A 24443-nucleotide genomic window follows, 5' to 3' on the forward strand; every position below is an offset into this window, starting at 1 on the left:
GTCAGAGAACCCAATTCAGAAAAGCTCTTAAACACATGCTTCACTTGAAGTCAGTGGACTTAAGCACATTCTTAAAATTTAAGCAATTGCTTAAGTTCCTTGCTGAATCATGGCCACAATACAAATTAACAACATGACAATCTGTCCCAACCTTGACCTACTCGTAGGGGCGGAAGAGTGCTTTTGTCCTTTTAATTTTTGGCTTCTGTGTTCACAAGTCTGCCAGTTGTACTGCTGGCATTTCTAATATGGATATGATCCCTTAAGGATTGGACTGAGACCACCAATTCATGCAACATAGGCCTTGAGAGGGAGAAAAACATGGTTATGGTTTTTGTGGCTGACTTTTTCTTTTGAAATGTCATTTCCATCCTTTTCCTTATTTGTTTTAGAATTTTGATTCACAATAATATGGAGAGGTCACTTTGAACATGGGATTTTTAAAATGACAAATTTAATTTCTTCCTGAAAGCTACACCTTTATCATGATTGAAAATTTACTTCAGTATGACCAGTTACAGCCATTCATTTAAAAGTATTTTATCTCAAGGAAGGGATTATGTAAGATATTTTATTATTATTTCAGCATCCAGATATTTGAATTCAGAGATTCGGAAGTGCTGTATGGCTGGAGTAAAAGAATCTCCTCTCGGGGAAACTTGCGACCAGAGAGTTGAGCGTATTAAGAGTATTCCTAGGTGCATAAACGCATTCAAGGATTGCTGTAAATTTGCAACAAAACTACGGGAGAGTGAGACCCACAAAGTTTTAATATTGGCAAGAATCCGTAAGTTTCAAACTGTCTGTGAATTTATACATACATTTATGAGGGTGTATATGGTTGTTTTCGGATAATCACAGCCTTCTTGTAAGAACATTAAAACCCATTTTTTTAATTTTACAAGAAAAACAGAAGCAAAGATTCTAGGCTGTATGATCACAGAAGTCAAAAACAGTGATTTTTGAGGTTGTGAGTGGAAAGCCTTAGGAATCTCTGAATTGCTTTATTTGTTTCTCCTTTTCAGAGTTTAAGGCTCTACTGGGATTGGACAAGCCAGGGATTCGAAGCTACTTCCCTGAAAGCTGGTTATGGGAAGTCCACCAAGTTCCTCCAGGGTACTATACTCTGAACCATTTAATGTCATCTGACTTGCAAGAGCTCAGCTATTGCCTAGAATCTGAAGTGCCCCATTTTCTGAACTAGGATATCCATCTCTTATTGAAAGCCCTTCTCAATACAGAGAAAGAATCCCTAATTCACTCCCCTACTGTTGACTGAGGGAAGTGATCATGCTGCCTACTTCAGTCCTGGTGGAAGGTGTAATTGAAGCATGGGTAGGCATACCCATGCTAGCTAGATTAAAATTAGTAAAAAAAAAAAAAGTGTGCCTGCCTGTGCTACAATTACACTTTCACTTGCAGTGTTGACATACCCTCGGTGGAGAGGGTTAATATTGACTCACAAGGGGGCAAATACCTTTGCTATGAATTTGCAGGGTTTTTAGACTGACCATATTTTTTTAAGAGATTTTTTTTTAGTTTTCCTGCCCTCCTCCTATGATCTGAATTCTTATATCATTTTTTAGAATTGTATATTTATTCAATTTTTAAAAATATTGTTAAGAGAATATTAGGGTTTCAAAACAAAGCACTCCAAAGTTAGGAAATGCCAGAATTAAGTCTGTGCAACTTAAATTCTATCCTCTTGTGCATATGCATTATGATACTGCCCTTAACTATAAGAACTGTAGGCTAGTGGCCTGTCTCCCCACTCCAGGAATATGAACACAAAGCTATTCCCCTGACCAAAGTAGGCTGCTGGATCCCAAAGTCCTTTCCTTGTATGTCTCTCCATTCAGTGCCAGCTAGTGGCATCACCCTCCTTTCCACAGTTCCTCTCCCCAACTGAGCCACTTGCTTGCTTTTATATTCACTTGATCAGTCTCAGTTGGAAGGTAGATGATAAATCTCTGGTGGGGCTGGGCCCGACTCCCCTTGACATTTTTTTCCATTATGTCCCTGTGCAGGAAACTGACCACCTATTCCTAGAGTGTCAGGCCCCAGCTCTCCTTTTATTCATATTAGTTCTAAAAACTCACTGATTTCTGGAAGGCTGACCAATACCAAGCCTAATCAGACAAAAATGTGTTCAGTGTTCTAAGTCAACAGCTCTAGGTCTCCTGTACAGCTTACCTGAATCTTTGACCCTGTGTGTTGTATAGTGCTGAGCCAATTGTTGGTATTAACAAAGTAATAATAATAATTTATAAAATTTACTAACTCTCAAAAACCATTTGTAATATAGATCAAAGGCCCTTTCAGTGACTCTGCCTGATTCTCTGACTACATGGGAAATACAAGGTGTTGGCATTTCAGATAAAGGTAAGCATTAGGACCTCACTAAGGGTAACCAAAATAATTAGTGAGCTTTTGGATTTAGTTTTCTTTTGCAAGACATTTTTCCTTTCATAAGAACGGCCATACTGGGTCAGACCAAAGGTCCATCTAGCCCAGGATCCTGTGTTTCAACAGTGGCCAGTGCCAGGTGCCCCAGAGGGAATGAACAGAACAGGTAATCATCAAGTGATCCATCCCCTGTTGCCCATTCCCAGCTTCTGGCAGACAGAGGGTAGGGACACCATCCCTGTCCATCCTGGCTAAAAGCCATTGATGGACCGATCCTCCATGAACTTATCTAGTTCTTTTATGAACCCTGTTACAGTTTTGGCCTTCACAACATCCTCTGCAAATTTTGCCACCTCACTCTTTACCCCTTTTCCCAGATCATTTATGAATATGTTGAACAGGACTGGTCCCAGTACAGACCCCTGGGGGACACCACTATTTACCTCTCTCCATTCTGAAAACTCACCATTTGTTCCTACCCTTTGTTTCTTATCTTTTAACCAGTTACCAGTCCTTGAGAGGATCTTCCCTCTTATCTTTCTGAAAATCTAAGTACACTATATCTACTGGATCCCCCTTGTCCACATACTTGTTGACCCCCTCAAAGAATTCTAGTAGATTGGTGAGGCCTGATTTCCCGTTACAAAAACCATGTTGACTCTTCCCCAACAAATTATGTTCATCTATGTGTCTGACAATTTTGTTCTTTACTATAGTTTCAACCAGTTTGACCGGTACTGAAGTCAGGCTTAACGGCCTGTAATTGTTGGGATCACCTCTGGAACCCTTTTTAAAAATTAGCATCACATTAGCTGTCTTCCAGTCATTTGGTACAGAAGCTGATTTAAATGATAGGTTACAAACTACAGTTAGTAGTTCTGCAACTTCACATTTGAGTTCCTTTGGAACTCTTGGGTGAATACCCTCTGGTCCTGGTGGCTTATTACTGTTTAGTTTATCAGTTTGTTCCAAAATCCCCTCTAATGACACCTCAATCTGGGACAGTTCCTCAGATTTGTCACCTAAAAAGAATGGCTCAGGTTTGGGAATCTCCCTCACATCCTCATGCGTGAAGACTGATGCAAAGAATTCATTTAGTTTCTCCGCAATGGCCTTATTGTGCTTGAGTGCTCCTTTAGCATCTCCATCGTCCAGTGGCCCCACTGGCTGTTTAGCAGGCTTCTTGCTTCTGATGTACTTAAACATTTTTTTGCTGTTACTTTTTGAGTCTTTGGCTCGCTGTTCTTCAAATTCCTTTTTGGCCGTCCTAATTATATTTTTACATTTCATTTGCCAGAGATTATGTTCCTTTCCATTTTCCTCACTAGGATTTAACTTCCACTTTTAAAAGGATGCCTTTTTGCTTCTCACTGCTTATTTTACTTTGTTGTTTAGCAACAGTGGCACTTTTTTGGTTCTCTTACTATGTTTTTTAGTTTGGGGTATACATTTAGGTTGAGCCTCTGTTATGGTGTCTTTAAAAAGTTTCCACGCAGCTTGCAGGGATTTCATTTTTGGCACTGTACCTTTTAATTTATGTTTAATTTACCTCCTCATTTTTGTGTAGTTCCCCTTTCTGAAATTAAATGCTACAGTGTTGGGCTGCTGTGGTGTTTTCCCCACCACAGGGATGTTAAATTTAATTATATTATGGTCACTATTACCAAGTGGTCCAGCTATATTCCCCTCTTGGACAAGATCCTGTGCTCCACTAAGGACTAAATCAAGAATTGCCTCACCTCTTGTGGGTTCTGGGACTAGCTGCTCCAAGAAGCAATCATTTAAGGTGTCAAGAAACTTTATCTCTGCATTCCATCCTGAGGTGACATGTACCCAGTCAATATGGGGATGGGGGATTTCAACTGTTATTATTGAGTTTTTTATTTTAATAGCCTCTCTAATCTCTCTGAGAATTTCACAGTCACTATCACCATCCTGGTCACGTGGTCGGTAATATATCCCTACTGCTATGTTCTTATTATTAGATTATGGAATTACTATCCATAGAGATTCTAGGGTACAGTTCGGTTCATTTAAGATTTTTACTTCATTTGATTCTACGCTTTCTTTCACATATACTACCACTCCCCCACCATCACGACCTGTTCTGTCCTTCCGATGTATTTTGTACCCTGGTATAACTGTGTCCCATTGATTATCCTCATTCCACCAAGTTTCTGTGATGCCTATTATATCAATATCCTCATTTAATACGAGACACTCTAGTTCACCTGTCTTATTATTTAGACTCCTAGCATTGGTAAATAAGCACTTTAAAAACTTGTCACTTTTTAGCTGTCTGCCATTACATGATGCAATTGAATGGGATTTTTTTCATTTGACTGTTTCTCATCAGATCCTACTCGTATTTTATCATCTTCCATCCTCTCCTCTTTACTAGGACATAGAGAATCTCCATCAACAGATCCTCCCCTAACAGATGTCGCTGTCTGAACCACGTGCTCCTCCGCACCTATCGGATTTCCACCAGCCCTTAGTTTAAAAACTGCTCTATGACCTTTTTAATTTTAAGTGCCAGCAATCTGGTTCCATTTTGGTTTAGGTCGAGCTCATCCTTCCTGTATAGGCTCCCCCTTTCCCAAAAGTTTTCCCAGTTCCTAATAACTCTAAATCCCTCCTTCCTACACCATCGTCTCATCCACGCATTGAGACCCTGCAGTTCTGGCTGTCTAACTAGCCTGTGTGTGGAACTGGAAGTATTTCAGAGAATGCTACTATGGAAGTCCTGGACTTCAATCTCTTACCTAGCAGCCTAAATTTGGCCTCCAGGACCTCTCTCCTATCCTTCCCTATGTCACTGGTACCTACATGTACCATGACCACCGGCTCCTCCTCAGCACTACACATAGGTCTATCTAGATGTCTTGAGAGATCCAAGATTCTCTTTTCCTTCCCCACTAATATATAATTTAGCTGAACATTTCCCCTTGACCATCAGTATCATGGGAAAACTGGTCCTAGAGGCTTGGAATGCTGAAAGTATCCTGGCCTATCTGTTTGCTGGCCAGCTATCTCTTGGAACGCCAGGAACAGGAACTAATACTATGTATTATTAGCAAGAGAGTGCTATTCTTTAGCCCTGTTGGTTCGTGAAATATCATACATTAAAATTGTCATATTTTGGTTACCTTCTTTTGTCTTTACTTTTTGTTTAATTCTGGCGTGATTTTACCATTATCTGTAAAACTGTAAGCACCAGAACCAATTTTATACACCATCTGAAAACTTCTAATCCTATTTGTCAAATGGAATAAAGCATCAACTTTTGATGCTAGGAATCTGTGAGAATCTTTTATGCAAAAGCCTCATGGAAATTAATTTTGGGTGGCCAGAAAGAAAGACCATAATCAGAGTAATCGGATTTTAAAGGATGTCATGTAGTTTAATATTTTTTTCAATATGCTTGTTGTTTGAATATTTGTTATGTTCTTCTCAGAAGTTAAAGATTTAAAAAAATGTTAATACTTCTGCCTTGGCTGCGATTCTGTTTTACAGTTGTCATATAGGAGGCTAAAGAGAGAAGGAAAATTCCACAATAAGATCTCAAGAGAGGAAGTGACTTAATTGCTTGAAGAAAGGGAGGAGCAGAGAGTTTGTAATAGGTGGGGTAGTACAGCTGAAAGAGAAAATCCTAGCACTAGGAAGGAGAGAACTGAGAAGAAGACAGAGTAGGAGGTCTGGAGTGAGCACAAGGAATTAGGCAGATAGCAACTCAGAAAGAGAAAGTGGAGCGAGTCCCTGATGATTTCAGAAAACCCAAGCTGACAATTCCATAGTAGATTTTGTAATTTGATAGGAAACCAGAAAGGTGACATGGGTGTGAGGAGTGATATGGACCTGCTTCTTGGAATGAGAGAATAGTCTGCATCAAATGTGTACTTCTGCTTATATCATATTGTGCTATTATATTTTTAATTCTTCCTAGGTATATGTGTTGCTGATGCACTCCAAGTGCAGGTTTTAAAAGATGTTTTCCTGAGCATGCATATACCTTATTCTGTTGTGCGTGGAGAACAAATTGAGTTAAAAGGATCTGTTTACAACTACAGAAATTCCAAAACGATGGTAATTTGTGGATTTTCTGAATTTTATATATGTAGTACAGTATTATGATGAACTGACAAAGGATTTGTTTCTGCAAGTATCCAGTCAATATGCATGAGTCAGGATTCTCCAATTGTTACAAAATGCAGCATTGTACTTCATAATTTAATTTATTTTATTCCTATAGCGCCCATCACATTGTATTTGGGCACAGTTTGAAAGTTCTGCACCCAGGCAGAAACAATAGCTGTGCTTGTAGAATATCCTGGTGTGTGGCCTAGCCAGTTCTCAATGGGAGGTGGTGAAAAAGGGAAGCCAAAATGGCATAAGTGGAACAAACACATGAAATGACTTGCACTGAATTCTGAAGCCAGCTACCAATGGACTCTAGTGAATATAATCATGGATGGAGTTTCTACATATTAGCTTCCTGAATTGAGAGGGCAGCGCTCTGGATCAAATCTGGAAAAAACTTTAAGACTGAAGAATAAACAATTTTGTACATCAAGAAATGCACTAATCTTTGCATCTTTCTGCTTCACTCCCTATTCTAGTCCTTCTCTCCCGCTGGTCAGGCACAGACTACATGTTGGAGGGCCCAAAGTGTTAGGTTTGGTAGAAAGAATCTTGGACAGGACAGGAAAGAAGGGGTCAGTTCAGTAGTAGCAGCAGAAGCATTCAGCAACATAATAAAGTTTTCTCTTTCTGTAGCATCCACCTTCTCCTCTCATGTAAAAGTACAGTGCACAAAATAATTTTTTTAAAGATGGCTGCTGTACTAATAGGATGTCCCAGTTATCACCCTCATCTCCTTGCTTGGATGTTGTATCCCTTTTCCTTACCCTTTGTCTGTCTGTCTTTTTAAACTGCATGCTCTTTGGGGCATAGGGACTGCATCTTCCTCTGTTTTGAAATTACGTAGCAACTTTTGTGTTCTATTCTAATATAAATAATAAAAAATAAATAATGGAACACTTCTGTTTCTGCTCAAAATTTGAGTTTGAAATTTCAAATGGAGGGTGGTTTTCTTGGTTACACATTTTTGAAAGGAAATAAATAATGTTGCCTGGAGATTTAATAGAAAAGCAAAATTTTAGTGGTGAAAAATACACTGAAACAGAACAGTGAAATTTTACAGAAAAATGTTGCAGAGAAAAAGTATATGCAAATGTATATACGATGCTTAGCGCTATGGCTCCCTGATCCTTGGTTAGGGCTTCTGTGCGCTACTATAATGCAAATAATAACAATAATTGCATCCGAAGTGGGCTGTAGCCCACGAAAGCTTATGCTCAAATAAATTTGTTACTCCTGTTCTTTTTAATAATAATAAAGTTAATCACTTTTACACATTGCTAACAATAGTAAAATTGTTTAGTGTAATCTAACACTCAATGTAACATTTATTTTAATCTTTTTAAATCTTCTCTGATGTTTCAGTTCTGTGTTAAAGCAACAGTTGGAGATGGAATCTGTTTGTTCAAAGGTTCTGCAAGTGCTCAGCAAGGGTTACAGAGTTGTAAATATCAGAATCTAGGTGGCTATTCTGTCGCATCAGTTACATTCAGAATACTCCCTCTGGAACTAGGTCTTCATACAATCAACTTTACATTGTTGGCTGAACAGAACAGTGAAGTTTTAGTGAAAACGTTGCGTGTGGTGGTAAGACCAAAACCTTCCTTAGAACTCTTGCTCTTTTTGAATAGATTCAGTCATAATAAATTGATGGTATTTTATAAATATATGAAATCAGAATATAAACATGACTTATGAAATCCAGGGATCATATGTAATTTACTTGTGTTAAAAAGTGCTTATCATTCTTTTGGGTGCTGTAAAATAACAAATAATACACCTGCAAATAGTCTTGTCATTCTGTTTAACAAATCTATCAGTAGCAGCTGTTGTTAAACAATCTCTATTCTGACGTGTATATAAAGGCATAAAATATTTGCCTGATCCTGCAGTCCTTTCACATATAAAACTCTCATTGACTTCATTGAGAGTTATGCCATGATGCAACTTCAGGATTGGGCCCTTATGTGTTTACTTTTTTAAATGTATGGATTACAGTGGTTGACAACTAGCAAGCAAATAGGTGTAAATATGATGTGTGTAGCTTGTGACTTAAAATAAGCAAATAGAGTATAGAATATTGATGATGTAGTTTGCATCAGTTCTTCAAATCCTTAAATACATTTATTGTAAAGATATATTTATTAGAGTTTTATAGTTCCCATAAACTTTATTTACATTGGTTGCTAATTTTGGTTGAAGATTTTGTTTTGAAAACAAATGTCTGGCAGCAGCAACATAAAACCTTTAAACTGAGAATTAGACAAAGATTATGTGGGTCTGATTGTATGATATTTTAAAATTATTGCTTTAGTCAATGTGTTAAATTAAACAAAGTACTTTGATGTACTGCTTAGTTTTGGCCTCATCTTGATTGCAGCCAGAAGGTATTAAAAGAGAACTTCATGCAGGCTTTTCTCTGGATCCACAAGGTGTTTATGGTATGGAAAGTGATTTTGTATCTTCTTATTTGCTCTTTTACTCTGCAATCTCAGACAAACATCAAAATCAATTCTTCTTCATGGCACAACATTCACATATCTCTATTGTGAAATTGCATGCCCTAGCACACAGTAATGGAGTCCCTTTCAAAGTAGTTAGCCATTTTGATTAATTGGAATGGTTAGAGGAACATTTACTCATATCTTATATGGCATGCAGACTTGAGATTTTTCTAAATTTAGTTGTGCAGGAAAACCAACTACCAAGTGCTGCTTTCCCTGGAATAGAAAATAATCCAGTTTAATCAGAGATTAATCTATACCCCAAAATTCTGATCAAGATTAGAACTTTTCTAAAGTATTAGTTTAATTCATTATGGAATTAGGGTCTGGATCTGAACTTTTTCAAAGTTTAGAGTTGTTCGGATCTGGATTTTAGACCCAACTCTAGTTTTCATGATTTTTTGTGTTTGTTTGCTAAATTGGCAAATAGCTATGGCCTCAAATCTGACCCAGCAGGGCTGCTGGGATCTAAATTCTGCAACTACATAGGTAAAGCTATAAATATGTTGTTATATATATGTATTTATTTCCAATTGCAGGTGTAATGAGAAGACGACAAGAATTTCGACACAGGACACCATTAGATCTGGTCCCCAAAACGAAAGTTGACAGGATTGTGAGTATAAAAGGTAAATTGGAATGAAATTTATGCAGTATTTTATATTTAGTTTCTATATACGTGCTTGCTCTCTTCCTTAATTTCCTTTTTTTTCTGCTCTACCCACCTGACTATACTCTCAGGTTCTCTCACTTTTGAGAAAAGGCTATTTAGACCAGCCTTTTCTTTAGAAATTATCTTGGCTTAAAATCCTATCTTTATTAATAGATTTTAATAGAAAATGATTACAGTAGCTCTAAATATTATGGGCGAAATTCTACCCTCAGATATATTTGCACAACTCCCAATTAAGTCAATAAGAGTTATGCCTGTACAGTATTTCTGAGGCAGCAATTAACCATGTTGTTTTTCTTCACAGGACAGCTTATGGGTGAGGTAATCTCTGCTGTTCTCAAACGTGAAGGTGTCCAGTTTCTTACTAATTTGCCCAAGGGCAGTGCAGAGGCAGAGCTCATGAGTATTGCTCCAGTATTTTATGTCTTTCACTACCTGGAAAAGTCCGATAACTGGAATTTACTTGGCCCTGAAACCATAACATCAAGAGTTACCATGAGGAGGAAGATGAAAGAAGGTAGAAAAATGTGGTCTCCAATTTCTGGTTTCATTTGAAAGTTCTAAGGACTTGTAGGTACTGTTGGATAGGAAAGTTAATGTTTAATATTTGATGAAAATGTAATAAAGCTAATGTATTTTTAAAAAATATTTTTAACTAAAACTATGGGGTTAGCTATGTTTCACATAATGTTTCTGTAGTGGCTGAACTACAAAATTGCTTGAAGAACTGACACCTATGTTGTACACCCTATAAAATATGATCTTTTATTTGGAAGCAGTAAAATTTTAGTTGATATGCACAATTAGCATAATTTAATATTATCTCTTTGAGTTGGAAGTTAACCATTTGCTGCTTTTTTAGAAACAAAACAATTAAAGGACAGTGATCCAGGAGAGGTTAATTTTTCTTCTGAGTGAAGAAGCGTAATTTGAATAGAAATCAGTGCTTCAGAAACACTGTCTGCTTTATGTATATCTTAGGTATTGTAAGCATCCTGTCATTCAGAAACAGAGACTTCTCGTACACCATGTGGAAAGACGGGACATCCAGCACTTGGTGAGTTAAAATGATTTTATTACAGTGGATTTGAAAGGTTTGATTCCGTCCTGTGTCTTCACAGTGACTAATGTTTAAGGGCCATATTTTGTATTGCCATTAATTGGTGCACAGTACTCCATCAATGCCACTGTTAGTTCCACTAATGGATCATGGGCAACATTTTTGCCTAAGTATTTAAAGGAAGAAGTGACTCTCAGTGACTAATTGCTGATGGCTTCAGAGAAGGGTGGAAAATCTCCCACAATACGTCAAGACTATTGTACAGTATTATATTTAAGGGAAAATCATCTTCCTGTGCTCTGTAGAGATCAGCTCACACACTGCAGCATGAGATTTGATTAACTTTATTTTACAATGCTAATTTAAAAATACTATCCTCTGTGGCTACCCAGTGTACCTCACTGCCTGGCCAGCTCATGTGGCCTCACAGACACACACACACCAGGTTGTTACCTTTTCACCACCAGATGTGTATTTATTCCTTCCTTGCAAGTGTAACAGTGAACTGCTGCAATCTTACAGGAAGAGGAGGTTTCCCTACAGCCTTCACTCTTCAGCCCAGTCTCATAGTCCAGCTATATTGGAAAAAGAACAGGAGACAGTGCATGTGGTTTAATTAGGTCACAGCTTAATTATTAATTTTCTGGGTGTACCTGGCAGATAAGTGTACAGTAAGGGTAATTCCGTGATCATTTTAATATACACCTGGGGGCTTCCATCAGTTCGTCCCCCCTTCCCATCCTGGTCTCCAGCCAACCCACTGCTGGGACCTTGCAATGCTGACCCCCCCCCAAATGAGGGTTAAGGTGGGCTATAAAGGAGGGAGGGTTGGCTCCCTGCCATGCCAGTCATAGGAGCCCCGAACACTCCTGTTTCCACTCCCTTAACAACATGTATCTCCTTTAAATCCCTCACTAATCCCTTTATCTGATCACCGTATCCCTTCTCTGTATCTGCATAGGATGTCCACCCCACATTTATATAATGAGTTACGGCATTATAGCTTAGCTCCAATTCCATGTTCGCCCTAGCTAAGTCCCCCCTCAACCCGCTGTGGAGAAGGCAGAAAAAAAACCACACACTGCCTTGGTCAATCTGTTGGTGAGGGGAAAATTCCTTCCCAGCCCCCCAAGCAAGGAACAGCTAGCGCAGTGCCCACAGCAGATCCTGACCAAACTTGATATTTCACCACTTCCCTGGATGGGAGAGTGGGTGCATCTCCATCCGGTTTGGGTAAAAGAGGGTTTCACCTGTCTAGTTTGTACTTATACCCATCCCCTGGGGGCGAAGGGGGGGATGGGTCAGTGTCCCCACACTGTATTGCTCTGCAGCTGCGGCAAAAGTCACTCTTTGCCTCTCCACCCCTTAAAGAGGTAGACGCCTTTCCCCAACAAACCAGACAATTCCCCCCCACACTTAAAGTGCGGAGCAGTCACCCCCTGAGCTTTCCTTCTGAGCTCCCCCTTGCTTCCTGTTTCTTCCACTTATATCCTCCCATCATTAGCCCAGTGATTACAGGTGCTCATAATCCCCCAACAGAAAGCGTTTAATTGCTCGTAGCCTGCAGCCTTTTTCATGCTGTAGCCACATCAGTGACTAGGGTGCTACTAAGAGTGCCCTGTCACAGTCATACATTTGGCCAGCCATTCTGAAAGGGCTGCAAAAAGGTTTAATTGACCCATGGCAACATACAGTAAACCCAAATCTTGAGTAATGCAAGTTTGTGCCTAAATAGGCGCTCTCTATCTATCTTGGTACTTTAAATTACCAAAAAAAAAAAAAAAAATCACCACACACACTGAACAAAACATCTATATTTTGCTCCATTTCCTTCACAGGTTGACAGCTTTTGCCTTAAGGATTTTTGGACAAGTTAGTCAGTATATTACTCTGGATCAAATTTCTGTTTGTAATTCACTGATATGGCTGATTGAAAATTGTCAAATGACAGATGGGTCATTCAAGGAACTTTCAAGTTATCAGCCAGTAAAACTACAGGTATGACAAGTGAACATGTTTTATTTGTGCATATATTAAAGGCTGAAGTTGCCGTAAGGTACTCCATTATTTGACACAGAAGCTGTTTTAGGCCCTGATTCTGCAAAGCACGTAAGTACTTAAATGCTATGCTGAATCAGAGATTTACAGATAATTTTGCTATAATTCACTGAGTTCTAATACATGTTCACACATCTCTCCTTCTAAAATCACTTTTACAGTAGCGCAGTCTTTCAAACTTCACTATATTTTTCAGCTACAAATATGTTACTTTTTAAATGCTGCGAAAGCAGCATGTATTTTGTCTTTTTCTAATCATGATATAAAAGTCCTGAAAAAATATTGGCTTGTCATTACTTTTACATGTATTTTTGGTCTGTTCTGTTTGTTTGTATTTTTTAAATAAATTAACCTCTTCACAAAAGAACACTTCTTTTCAGTGTAAAAATAAAATTGCTATTGAACTGATACTTCTTACATAAATTTTTCTTCAGTTCCTCACCTAAACTGTAAAATATTCTTTTTATCAATTGACCGCATTGTTTCTAATTAGCTTTATTTACGTATTTGGATTTTTTTTAGGGTACTTTGCCTAAAGAAGCCAAAGAAAAAACTTTGTATCTCACAGCCTTTTCTGTTATTGGACTTGCAAAGGCCATTCATTTATGTCCAACACAGGTATGTAATGCTTTCATTTCTCCAATGAGGCCCCAGGCAATCATAGTCTCGTCTTCTGTGTTCTGCTGTCCTTAGATTTCCCCCTTCTCCTTCACCCTTCCCCCCAGCCCTGACCCAGAGGCAAGTCAGGATTGATCATGGGGATTTATGATTCTCTCTCAAACAAAACCACCCACAAACCAAAGCTCTTTTCTTTTATCATAAGAGTTACTTCCAGTGTCAAGTGTTAATATATACATGGTGATTTAGCCTTTAGTGAGCCACAATGGTGATGCAGCTTCCAAAATAAGCAAAAGAACAAACCAGATCATTTACCTGGGGATTTGGTTGTAGAAGGTACTGTATATAAATACATAATGTCTTGGTAATACAATAGATGATTATCCTTCCAATACATATAACCTCCTGTTCACCTTTTCAGAAAATCCAAGAAGCTAAAAATGCAGCAGAAGAGTATTTGCTGAAAAATGTGCAGGCTGCCCAGAGCACATTTACCTTGGCCATAGCTGCTTATGCTTTAGCTCTCATGGATTCAAACCATCCTGGTACACGCTCAGCTTTCTCTGCACTGAAGAAGGAAGCTCTTGTAAAAGGTATGACTCAGTAAATTCTCTCTTCAACCTAAAGAACCTGTTACTGAAGTAGATAGTCTGTAGGTAAGTAAGCAAAGTTTGCAGCACAGAGGAACTTGACCATAAATATTCTTTCAGATGAATTGAAATATGTTATAAGTTACAATACATGTTCTTCTTCAAGTGCTTGCTCATATTGATTCTATTGTAGGTGTGCGGTCGTCTGAGGCTTTTGCCTTAGTGGTATCCGTAGGGCCGGCTGTGGCACCCTCTGGAGCACCACACTCATGCCACGGTATATCAGGCGTTGCCAGTCCTATGCCCTCTCAGTTCCTTCTTACCACCCATAGTGTTCAGTCAGAGTTCTTCTGTCACTGGCTTCGCAAGCGGCTAGTGATTTCTCTTCTATCCTAGCCTTGTGCTTCTAGCTGTAAATAATTAATCATTTCATAGTGGCTGGACGCCACTTCCAGTTTACAGCGCTCCCCTTTGGCCTGTCCTCAGCCCCCAGGGTATTCACAAAATGCGTGGCAACAGTGGCAGCTTACCTGAGATGTCGGGGAATCCAGATCTTCCCATATCTCGATGACTGGCTCATCAAGGGCAGGTCTCCGGAGCAGGTGCAAAGGAGCCTCGATCTGGTACGTTCCACCTGCAGTGACATGGGCCTGTTAATAAACAGTGAAAATTCCACGTTAACGCCAGTCCAGCACATAGAGTTCATTGGAGTCAGAAGGGTACTGGCCTTCTACATAGATAGAACGAAGCCGTTCTGTAAGTCAACGCAGTTGTTAGTTGCTGTCACAGACAGGGTGAAGGGTCACCCAGTGTCTGCCCAGTGACTATCATCATGGATCACTGCCTGCATCCATTACTGTTATAAATTGGCGAAGGTGCCCCCACTGACGATCATGATGGCTCACTTGACTACGGCGCAGACGTCCTTGGCAGCCTTCCTCGCTCAGGTGCCAATCAGGCTGCGACCTGGTCGTCCGTGTTACACATTCGCTTCGCACTATGCGCTGATTCAGCAAGCTCAAGATGACGCTGGTTTTGGCAGAGCTGTACTCCAATCTGCAAGACTGTGAACTCCAAGCCCACCTCTGGGGATACTGCTTTCAAGTCACCTAGACTGGAATCAACATGAGAAAGCACTCGACGAAGAAAAAACCGTTACCTACCTTTCGTAACTGTTGTTCTTCAAGATATGTTGCTCATGTCCATTCCATTACCTGCCCTCCTGCCCCTCTGTCAGAGTAGTCAGCAAGAAGGAACTGAGAGGGCGTAGGGTCGGCGGCACCTGATATACCGCGGCATGAGTGCGGCACTCCAGAGGGCGCCACAGCCAGCCGTACGGATACTACTGAGGCAAAAGTCTCTGACAACCATGCATGTCAGCGTGCGCACACCTACAGTGGAATTAAAATGAGCAACACATCTTAAACAACAACAGTTATGAAAGGTAGGAAACCGTTGTTTTTTTTTTGTTTCTTTAAAAAATTAATATAACCATAGAATTTTCATCTCCTGTCAAGAAATTCAGTGTAGGGTTTTTATTGAATAGTGTAAAAGAAGCTGGATGACTGTCATAGTGATTTGTATGTACATGATATTAGGGCTGCCTTAACAAAACAATGGGATGCAGAGAGGACCTAGACGAGCAATTCTCTTGCCTTGTGGTCCTATTTAGCATTTTGATTTCAAAATGCACAATTCAGTTCCACTACAAGTTGCTGATCTTAACATTTTTTTAATATTTAGTTTCTGTTAATGTGTACAACATATAAGTATAAAACATGAAAATTAATGGTAAGGTAGTTAAAAATCACTTGTTACTGGTTTGTAAATATCCTGTAATACATCAAACTCCTCTATTCCAAGGTCAACAGAACACAAATCTACCACCATCTGTTTCACAACAAAGGTAGCAACAAAGGAATAGTGTCTACTTTTCCTATTAGAGAATGAAATTGTGTTTTGCACAGGTCACATTATATTCAGAGGTTAAAATAGCCTTTGGGCATAAAGGAAGCACAACTCCATCTCTGATAAAAACAGAGGGAGAGCTCCTCCTTCTCTCCCTGACTTGGTTAAGGAGTACTCCCTCTCCAGATTGGCTCGTGTGGTGAGAACTCCCCTCCTGTTACAATCTACTTTAACCCCCGCTAATATTTTATTACTCTTCCAGGTGACCCTCCTGTTTATCGTTTTTGGAAGGATACTTCCACTAAACTAGATAAATATGTTCCTAATGCTGGCACTGCGCAGATTGTTGAAACCACTGCTTATGCCTTGCTAACCACCCTGCTGAGTGGGGACAAAGTCTATGCTAATCCGGTTATCAGATGGTTGGCTGAAGAACAAAGATATGGTGGTGGATTTTATTCCACTCAGGTGTGTTTTTAAATGTTTCTCTCTCATTCTTCAAATGATGAAATCAGAGAAGCCTTAGGTAATACATGAGCCAAACTGACGACTTGTGTGTCCTGTATGTTGGGTGGGAATCAAAGGAAGTTAGTAACATGACCTCCAGCTGCAGGAATATTACTTCCTTAGCAGTACATGCAAATCATTACTCGTATATCTGCAGGCTTACTCCATTGATGTAAGTTACAGCCAGATGAAAAAACTGTACCAGGAAAAAACTCATGTTGACCAAAATTTCTACAAAACCAATATATTTTGTGACACTGAATTTGTCACTGTTTTTCACAAAAAATGAAAAGCCGTGTTGACCCATGAAAAATTCACTTGTGTTTTTAAAAAATGATTAGTGGAATTTCAGTGTTTTACCATATGCTTTCTGACAAAAAGTCACCCTTGGCCAAATTTGCTAATTCTTGCAAACTCTCCGTTTTCGCAGATAAAACAATCTATGAAGTGAAAAACGATGATACAGCAATTTCACACAGCAATAGTTGTGCTTATTTACTAGCTTGCTTACTTTTAAAACATCTGTTTCCAGCAACTGTGCACTTATTTACAAACTTTTAATAAAACAATAAATTACACAAACATGTCCACAAAGGTAGTGTTAAATATCCTATTGTTTTATAAAGAGTATAATAAAGCACTATTAAACTGCTTAGCTGGTTAGGGTTACCACTATCTGTCTTCCTAAATAAGTGTCTGAGTAAAATGTTTAATAATCAATTTTGTTACAGTTTTGTTTCCATTCCAATAGTAATTCTTTCTAACTGATTTTTGACAGGACACAATTAATGCCCTCGAAGCCTTGACTGAATATTCCCTTCTCGTTCAACGTCTTTCACTGAACATGGATGTCAAGGTGGCTTACAAGAATTATGGAGACATTCGGCACTATAAACTGACAGAAGAAAATTACATAGCAAGGACTGTGGAAGTGAGTGAATAGTTTTACCTTAGAAAAGTGAAAAATCTTATTAATAACTTAAAAAAATTCCTTTTAGAAAGAAATAAAGTCTAGACACATTTTAAAAAAAGAAAACATGTCTATGAAAAATAGCATTTGATTAACTTTTGTCTTCATCTACTAAGATTTAGTTGATGCAGCAAGTGATTAAAGGTTTCACTGATTCAGGACCACATCCTGGAAACACTTATTTACATGAGAAGTCCTATTGAATTCAGTAGGACTACACAAATGTGAACAGTGGGATTGGCCCTTTGCTTGTAATCAGAAATGTAAAAAAGATCATCAGATGTGTATGACTTCTACCTATTTGACTGCTAATTGTAGTATCTTAACTATTACTTTGCAAATATTTATATTTAATGTCAAATCATATTTATGTTTACATCTTTAGGCACCTTTGTATGATGACATATATGTAAGCACTGGGAGTAGCACTGGCTTAGCAACAGTAAATGTAAGTGGATAAGCAAACATTTTTAAAGAAATGAAGCCTTTTTTTGATCTTGTCAATATGGGCAATGAAAGGGATACAGAGAGGTTTCCTCTACGTTCCCACTTCTGTTCCCTGGACCAGAGTGGCAGAAGTCATTTGGGATATAGATCTTCTCTAAGAAGGTGCCGCTCCATTTGAAATCATTAGTTACACCTGCTTTTACACCAACTCAACTCATTTGTCTTAAGTCATGTGACTCCTAAAGTATATTGGCCAATTTTGGAACATTTTGACAGCAGAAAAATAATTAAATTACCTCAGGTGATTTATTTGTAGTGAGACAAGCAATGGAAATTCTTCTCTGCTCCCCCGACTTATTTGTTCCATAGTTCTAAATATTTAGGCCAAAATTTTTAACAGTGCTCACTAATTTGGAGTGTGCAATTGGAGACGCCAATTTCTAGGTGCCTCAAATTGGGCACCCAAAAATGGAGAACCCCCAAATTAGTGAACATTCTTGAAAAACTTTGCCTCAATAACTTTGTAATAGAGAATGTGCCTTCTCTTTATCTATTTTTTTGTGCTTTGTACTATTGTTTATAAATATATTACAATGCTATTATGGCATACTATTTATCCTTTGGCTTCTGTACCTCCAGGAATTTTACAAATAAATAATTGATTGCTACCTTTCAGAACAGAACAATACGTAATTCACAAAGGCACTTCAGTAAAATGGTTGATATTTGTTATTCTTTTATAATATAAACACAGGACCACAACCTAGACTCATATGCACAGGCTGGATTAATGTACGTTTCAATTATTCTGTCCTCTCGTTATCCCTTTTCCTCTGCAATTTTCTAAGAGGAGTCATTACTGTACAACCATATATTAACTTGCATGTGTGAAATATTGCTATATTGATGTATACTTCTTCTTCAAGTAGTGTCCCTATGGGTGTGCCACTTCAGGGCACATGTGCCCCATGCACCTTTGATCAGTAATTTTTGGTAACAGTGCCTGTTCGGCCCAGCGTGCACACCTCACATCTTCATGCGCCATACAGAGTATACATAGAACTGCATGAGTGAACCACCCTCAGTTCTTTCTTAGCTGCCCTATGGCCTGAGACAGAGCATCTAGCATGCCTGCTTTCAGCCTAGCAGTAGGTTAGCCTTTTTTATCCTAGTCTTCATATAGTTGAGTTTACCAATTGGTTTATTTTATTTTATTAGTCTGGGATTTTTTATCTGGGATTTTTTTAGTTGAACACCCTTGTTCTCCTCCACTTTTGAATGGCTGTCTTAAGGGTGGTCATCATTTGTTATGCCAGGATCCCCAGGCCTTATGCACTGCCTTTTTTCTGCAGGAAGTCCATCTCCATTAACAATGGACATTCTCAGTGCCTTCCCTGGGAGACACCCACATACTGGCGAAGTGTAAGATTTGCACTTCTTTTAAGAGCAGATCTAGAGAAAACAGAGAAATCAAATTTAGATTGCTTATGATGGAGCAAGCCCTGAGACCAGCATCAGATCTTGGTTCAGAGGACCCCTTGTACACTGGCCTTCAAGTGCACTTAGTGCCCTGTTGACCTCCATATCCCATGCGCTGGGATCTTCACAGGATAAAGTTACCAAAGGTACCAACAGGCTCCAAAGAATGATTGTTTCAGAGACCTTAGGTCCCAGAGAGAGTACCTTTGAGGCTCCAAGATGATGCTCTGGTACTGGGAGCTCATCAAAGACTTCAAGTTCTTCAAGAGTTGCAGTACTAAGCATGCTTCAATATTGACATTGGTGCCAATAAGACATGATAATTCCAGCAGAGAATGTAAGTACGCTGCTTCTAGAAAGCTGGGAAGCCTATGATCCCCAAGCATTTTGATTCTAGGAAACGGGAAACATCCACCTTGGTACCCAAACTGGTATCCCAGACTGCTATACCAGTGCGCCAGAAGCCATCAACATCTTCAGTACTGACGCTGTCCACTCAGTATGCATCTCTGAAGCAATCAGCACCTTCGGTGCCAACACCATCTTCTAGACAGGCACTATCAAAGCAGTCGGCAACCTTGGTATTAAAGCCAATTGTTGTAGGGCCTCATTCAACCTTGGCTCAGATACACCTGTTACCACAAGATACTTCAGTGACCTTTTTGTTTCAGAGGAAACGGAGTCTCCATTGCTAATGCGTACTGAACCTTTGTTGTTACTGTGATCTGCTGAGTCACTGAGACATTATCTTTCACCAGTGACTCCCAACTCTCTGGTGCCTATCACATCGGACAGACATCTAGCTTCACCTTCATTGTCTGCCCACCATTGGACTATTTTGAGGATGATTTCTGTGATTCCCAGATCTCCGTCCAGGGATTTCCTACCTACCATAGAAGAGACATCTCCCTGATTATCCATTCTGAGAGGGAAGTTGCAAGGGGGAAACAATTTTGAGCCTCTTCTCACTGATATGACCAACACTGGATGCCACCTCCTTTATATTACAGTTCCCCTCAATACTCATATTGGGACTTTGAGTTCTGTATTGCCAGCAGTTTTCAAGAGCTCCTAGCTACTCTGATGATGAGCATAAGGATATACATTTTTCTGCTCCATTGAGTCCTCCTCAACCCCAAGAGAAGATCTTTGAGGAACAAGCGGCCAGAGCAGACAAGAAAGTGACACCTCAAACATATCATCATCATTTAATTAGGCTGTAATGCCTCCACCACCTTCTTCGATGGATGATTTCAACCCCAGTTGCAGGAGCTGATGAAATGCATTGCTGATTCACTCCAGATTCCTTTGGGGGAGGCTCAAGAGTCACAACATAAGCTTTTGGATATTTTACACCACTTCTGGACAGTGTCACTACCTGTGAATGAAGCTCTACCAGAACCTGCAAAGACCATATGGTAGACTCCTGCCACAGCACCACCTACTATAAATGGGCAGACAAGAAATATTATGTCCTAGCAAGAAATTCAGAATATTTGTTCTCTCACCCACCACCAAATTCTTTAGTTGTGGAAGCTGTTAATGAACATGGCAAGCAATGTCCTACAATAAAGACCAGAAACTTCTCAATCTCTTTGGGCATAAGAGGTACCCCTCAGTGACCGTGCAGTTCAGGATCACAAATGATCAAGGTCCGATCGTGAAATACAACCACGCTAACTTCAGTAAATTCAACAATTTTATTGAACAACTTCTTGAAGAACTTTGAGAACAGTTCCAGGCCATCATAACAGACGGTCAGCTTTTAGCAAGGGTATCATTTCAAGCTTCTCTGGATGCAGCCAACACAGCAGCTCACTTTGTCTCCACTGACATCATCATGCATTGAGTGTCTTGGCTGCAAATGCTCAGATTTCCTAGGGACATCCAAAACACTGTGGACCTCCCCATTGATGGACTGAAACTCTTTTCTGAATCCACAGATGAATCTGTTCACACCTTGAAGGACTTTTAGAGCCACACTCAGATCTTGGCATATACACACCTGCCAAATAAGAGAAAATTTAGTAGCTCTCAAACCACACAAAGACAGCGACCAGTTCAATTTTCTACCTATCAAGCTTTCAAAGAGGTCAAGCTTTCAAAAGAAAAGACCTTCTACCATGACTGCTGTCACTACCCAATCATTGTCTTAGAACAGATGTCAATTTTGATGGCTTGGTCAGGGATCTAGAATATCATCGATATGTGAATCTTCAGCTGCCCCAGCCTACCCACCTCCCACTCTTCAGAGATGGACTTTCACATATTACCTGCATGGGAACAAATTACATTGGACAAATGGATTCTGGAAGTTGTAATATCAGGTTACTCCATCTATTTTACCTCCATTCCCTCCTGTCCACCCCTCCTTGTCCTCCTCCTTTTCTCAGAGATCTCTCTTAGGCTCATTTGCTGAGACAGGAAGTCATCTGTCTCCTATGCATAGGGGCCATAGAAACAGTTCCAGCCCAGCATAAGGGGAAGGGATTCTATTCAAAGTATTGTCTGGTCCCCAGAAAGAATGGGGGATGGAGACCAATATTAGATCTCAGACTCCTAAACACCTTTGTGAAATTACAGAATTTCAGGATGGTGACACTTGCAGCTATAATTCTATCACTGGATTCTGGGGACTGGTTCACAGTCCTTGACCTTCAGGATGTATATTTTTACATCACAATTCACCCCTTTCACATGAGGTTTCCTCATTTTACGGTTGACTAGAATCACTACCAGTAGAGTGCTTCCTTTTGTCCCCACCCCAGAATGTTCTCAAAGGACATGGCAGGTGGTAGCCGTTCACTTATGGCAACTAGGTATGATCATCTTCCTTTACCTCAATGATTGGCTGTTCAAGCGCCAGTCGTATGATGAAGTTCCTTCCGCAGTACAAACCACCTATTCCACAGATTAGGTCTTCATCAACATCAAAAAGTCTATTTTGATCCCAGTACACTACAATGGTTTGATTTCATAGGGGCTTCTCTGGATGCCGTAACAGCCAAAGCTTACTTGCCAGGGTCATGAACATGACCACAGGTAAACCTAATTTCCAAGGTTTAAATAAGCCCCCAGACATTGACATCTAATTCTGCACATGACTGTCTGCCTTTGATCATCTCCAAACGTGAACACTTGCTTATCAATTTTGAGAATTGTTTGCTGTGCATGTTTTCTGTTAATTGTCTATTTTATTTGTACATTTATAGGTGAGGACTGTATATCATAAATTCAGTACTTCTGAGGAGACATGTAACTTTGAGTTGAAGGTTAATGTATTGACAGATAAAGGTAAAGAGCTAGTGGTGACTTTTAAAAACATGTTTTTGTTTTTTAAATTAATCAGGACTGTACAGGAAAATGCGTCTTGATTAACAAAGTGGTCAATAATATCCTGGGCACATAACTTTACCTTCAACCCAATCAATTTTTGATGTAATTCGTAGCTGTTAATTTAACAGTGCACAGCTGTTACTTTGCAGAAGAAGAATCTGGGAGGGGAGGTCAGTGGGCTTAATTCTGCAAGTACTGTGCATTTAAGCACTTAAGTTAACCCATATGAGTTTCATTTACTTAAGCAGATGTATAAGCACTTTGCTGGTTCAGATTATAAAAACTAAAATTTTGGCTAAGGTATAAATGAAAATTTATGTTGTTTTTTCATGAATAAAATCTGGGTTCCCATTAAAAATTGGCTGAAGAAATTTATGAACAGTATTTGGCTCCTGAATACGAAAATATTTCATGAGAACCCATTCATATAAGTATGCTGCGGACTGGACAGCTGCTTCTGAAGAGCTATAAATTATTTGTTCTATTTAACATACAAAAGGTGAAAGAAGACAAGATGATGACCAACCTGAACGTTTAGAGGCCTGCGCCAAGTAAGTACAATTGATTTTTCAGTGACATAACTGAGCATTTCAATACTTTTACATGTCTAGGTATCTTTTAAGTTTAATCCAAACTCTAAACTTCCTGGGTTCCTAGCTGTGGCCTACTCAGGATTCCCTACACAGGGGTGAAATTCCCAGCTGGCACTTGAGTCATTGGAGCAGTGCCAAGGGTTACTATGAAGAGGTTACTTGTGCATTTCCTGTTTTCTGAATGTTCAAAACTGTAGCCTTAACTTACTTTAGTACACACATTTATAATTAATTTCCCTCACATTTGAAAAACAAAATTAGAAGGAAAAAAGCGATTAAAACATTCATCATCCACTTGCTAATAATGGCCACCTTGTGCTACTACTGCTGTGACCCTTGTTTCCCTCTTTCTTCCCCTTTTTATGTGCATGTGTGTAAGCATGTTTACGATCAGGGTCAAAGACTATAAGCGCTCTGGGTTAGGGACTCCTTTAGTTTTATGTTTGATTTGAGCCTCTGGCCACTACTGTAATGTAAATAATCATTGTAATCTCTATTGATTTTATTGGTGTAAATCTGGAGTAAGTCAGCTGAAGTCAGTGAAGTTGTTATGGATTTACAATGGCATAAGTACGAGTAGAATTTGCCCAGAGGCTTTTCTGAGGACCATGCTGTACGTTCTAAGTTTTCGTTCTATCTATATTCAATTTTTTATCCATTTTAGGTACAAGCCTAGTGTGAGAGAACCACAGTCAGGGTCTTCCCATGCAGTGATGGATATAACTTTGGTTAGCGGAGTGGAAGCAAATACAGAAGATTTATCTACTGTAAATATTAAAGAACATTTTACCTTTACCTACAGTATTTATTGTCCTTCTGCTTTATATCTTTTTATGGTAGTAGCACAGATTTTCAACATTGTCTCTATCTTATTGCAAAGCATTTTCCTCATACTAATTGGAATAGCGTACCTGAGTCTAGAGTCTGGGTTTTGCCCATTATGGGCTTATCCAGTTAAGTCAATGGGAGTCAATGCCCTAGAGAAATGGGAGACAAATATGAAGTTTGGATCAGGACTCAGACTTCACCAAAGTTCAAGAATGTTGAGATTTCATAGTTTTAGTACATCTCTAAGTATTATTGTTGTTGTTTTTATCCCAAGGGAATGAAAGAACAGTTCCCTTAAAGTATGGAATCGTTCATAACTAGGATCA

At 39.2% G+C, this 24443-nt stretch overlaps 1 protein-coding gene across 2 annotated transcripts in view; it reads left to right on the forward strand.

The window, feature by feature from the left end:
- C5 (complement C5) overlaps window positions 1-24443 on the forward strand; it is a 50579-nt gene that overhangs the window by 20908 nt on the left and 5228 nt on the right. For both annotated transcript variants that reach the window (XM_054007572.1, XM_054007574.1), the window contains 18 exons: window positions 587-787; window positions 1026-1116; window positions 2306-2382; window positions 6353-6492; window positions 7912-8133; window positions 8927-8987; window positions 9590-9679; window positions 10028-10240; window positions 10705-10780; window positions 12622-12781; window positions 13364-13459; window positions 13881-14052; window positions 16220-16425; window positions 17243-17395; window positions 17820-17882; window positions 22573-22654; window positions 23196-23247; window positions 23954-24056. In XM_054007572.1, coding sequence (XP_053863547.1) covers window positions 587-787; window positions 1026-1116; window positions 2306-2382; window positions 6353-6492; window positions 7912-8133; window positions 8927-8987; window positions 9590-9679; window positions 10028-10240; window positions 10705-10780; window positions 12622-12781; window positions 13364-13459; window positions 13881-14052; window positions 16220-16425; window positions 17243-17395; window positions 17820-17882; window positions 22573-22654; window positions 23196-23247; window positions 23954-24056 — 2258 coding nt within the window. The remainder of the gene's footprint in view (window positions 1-586; window positions 788-1025; window positions 1117-2305; window positions 2383-6352; window positions 6493-7911; window positions 8134-8926; window positions 8988-9589; window positions 9680-10027; window positions 10241-10704; window positions 10781-12621; window positions 12782-13363; window positions 13460-13880; window positions 14053-16219; window positions 16426-17242; window positions 17396-17819; window positions 17883-22572; window positions 22655-23195; window positions 23248-23953; window positions 24057-24443) is intronic.

This window comes from Malaclemys terrapin, chromosome 17 (assembly GCF_027887155.1).
Source record: "Malaclemys terrapin pileata isolate rMalTer1 chromosome 17, rMalTer1.hap1, whole genome shotgun sequence".
NCBI classification, from domain to species: Eukaryota; Metazoa; Chordata; order Testudines; family Emydidae; genus Malaclemys; species Malaclemys terrapin.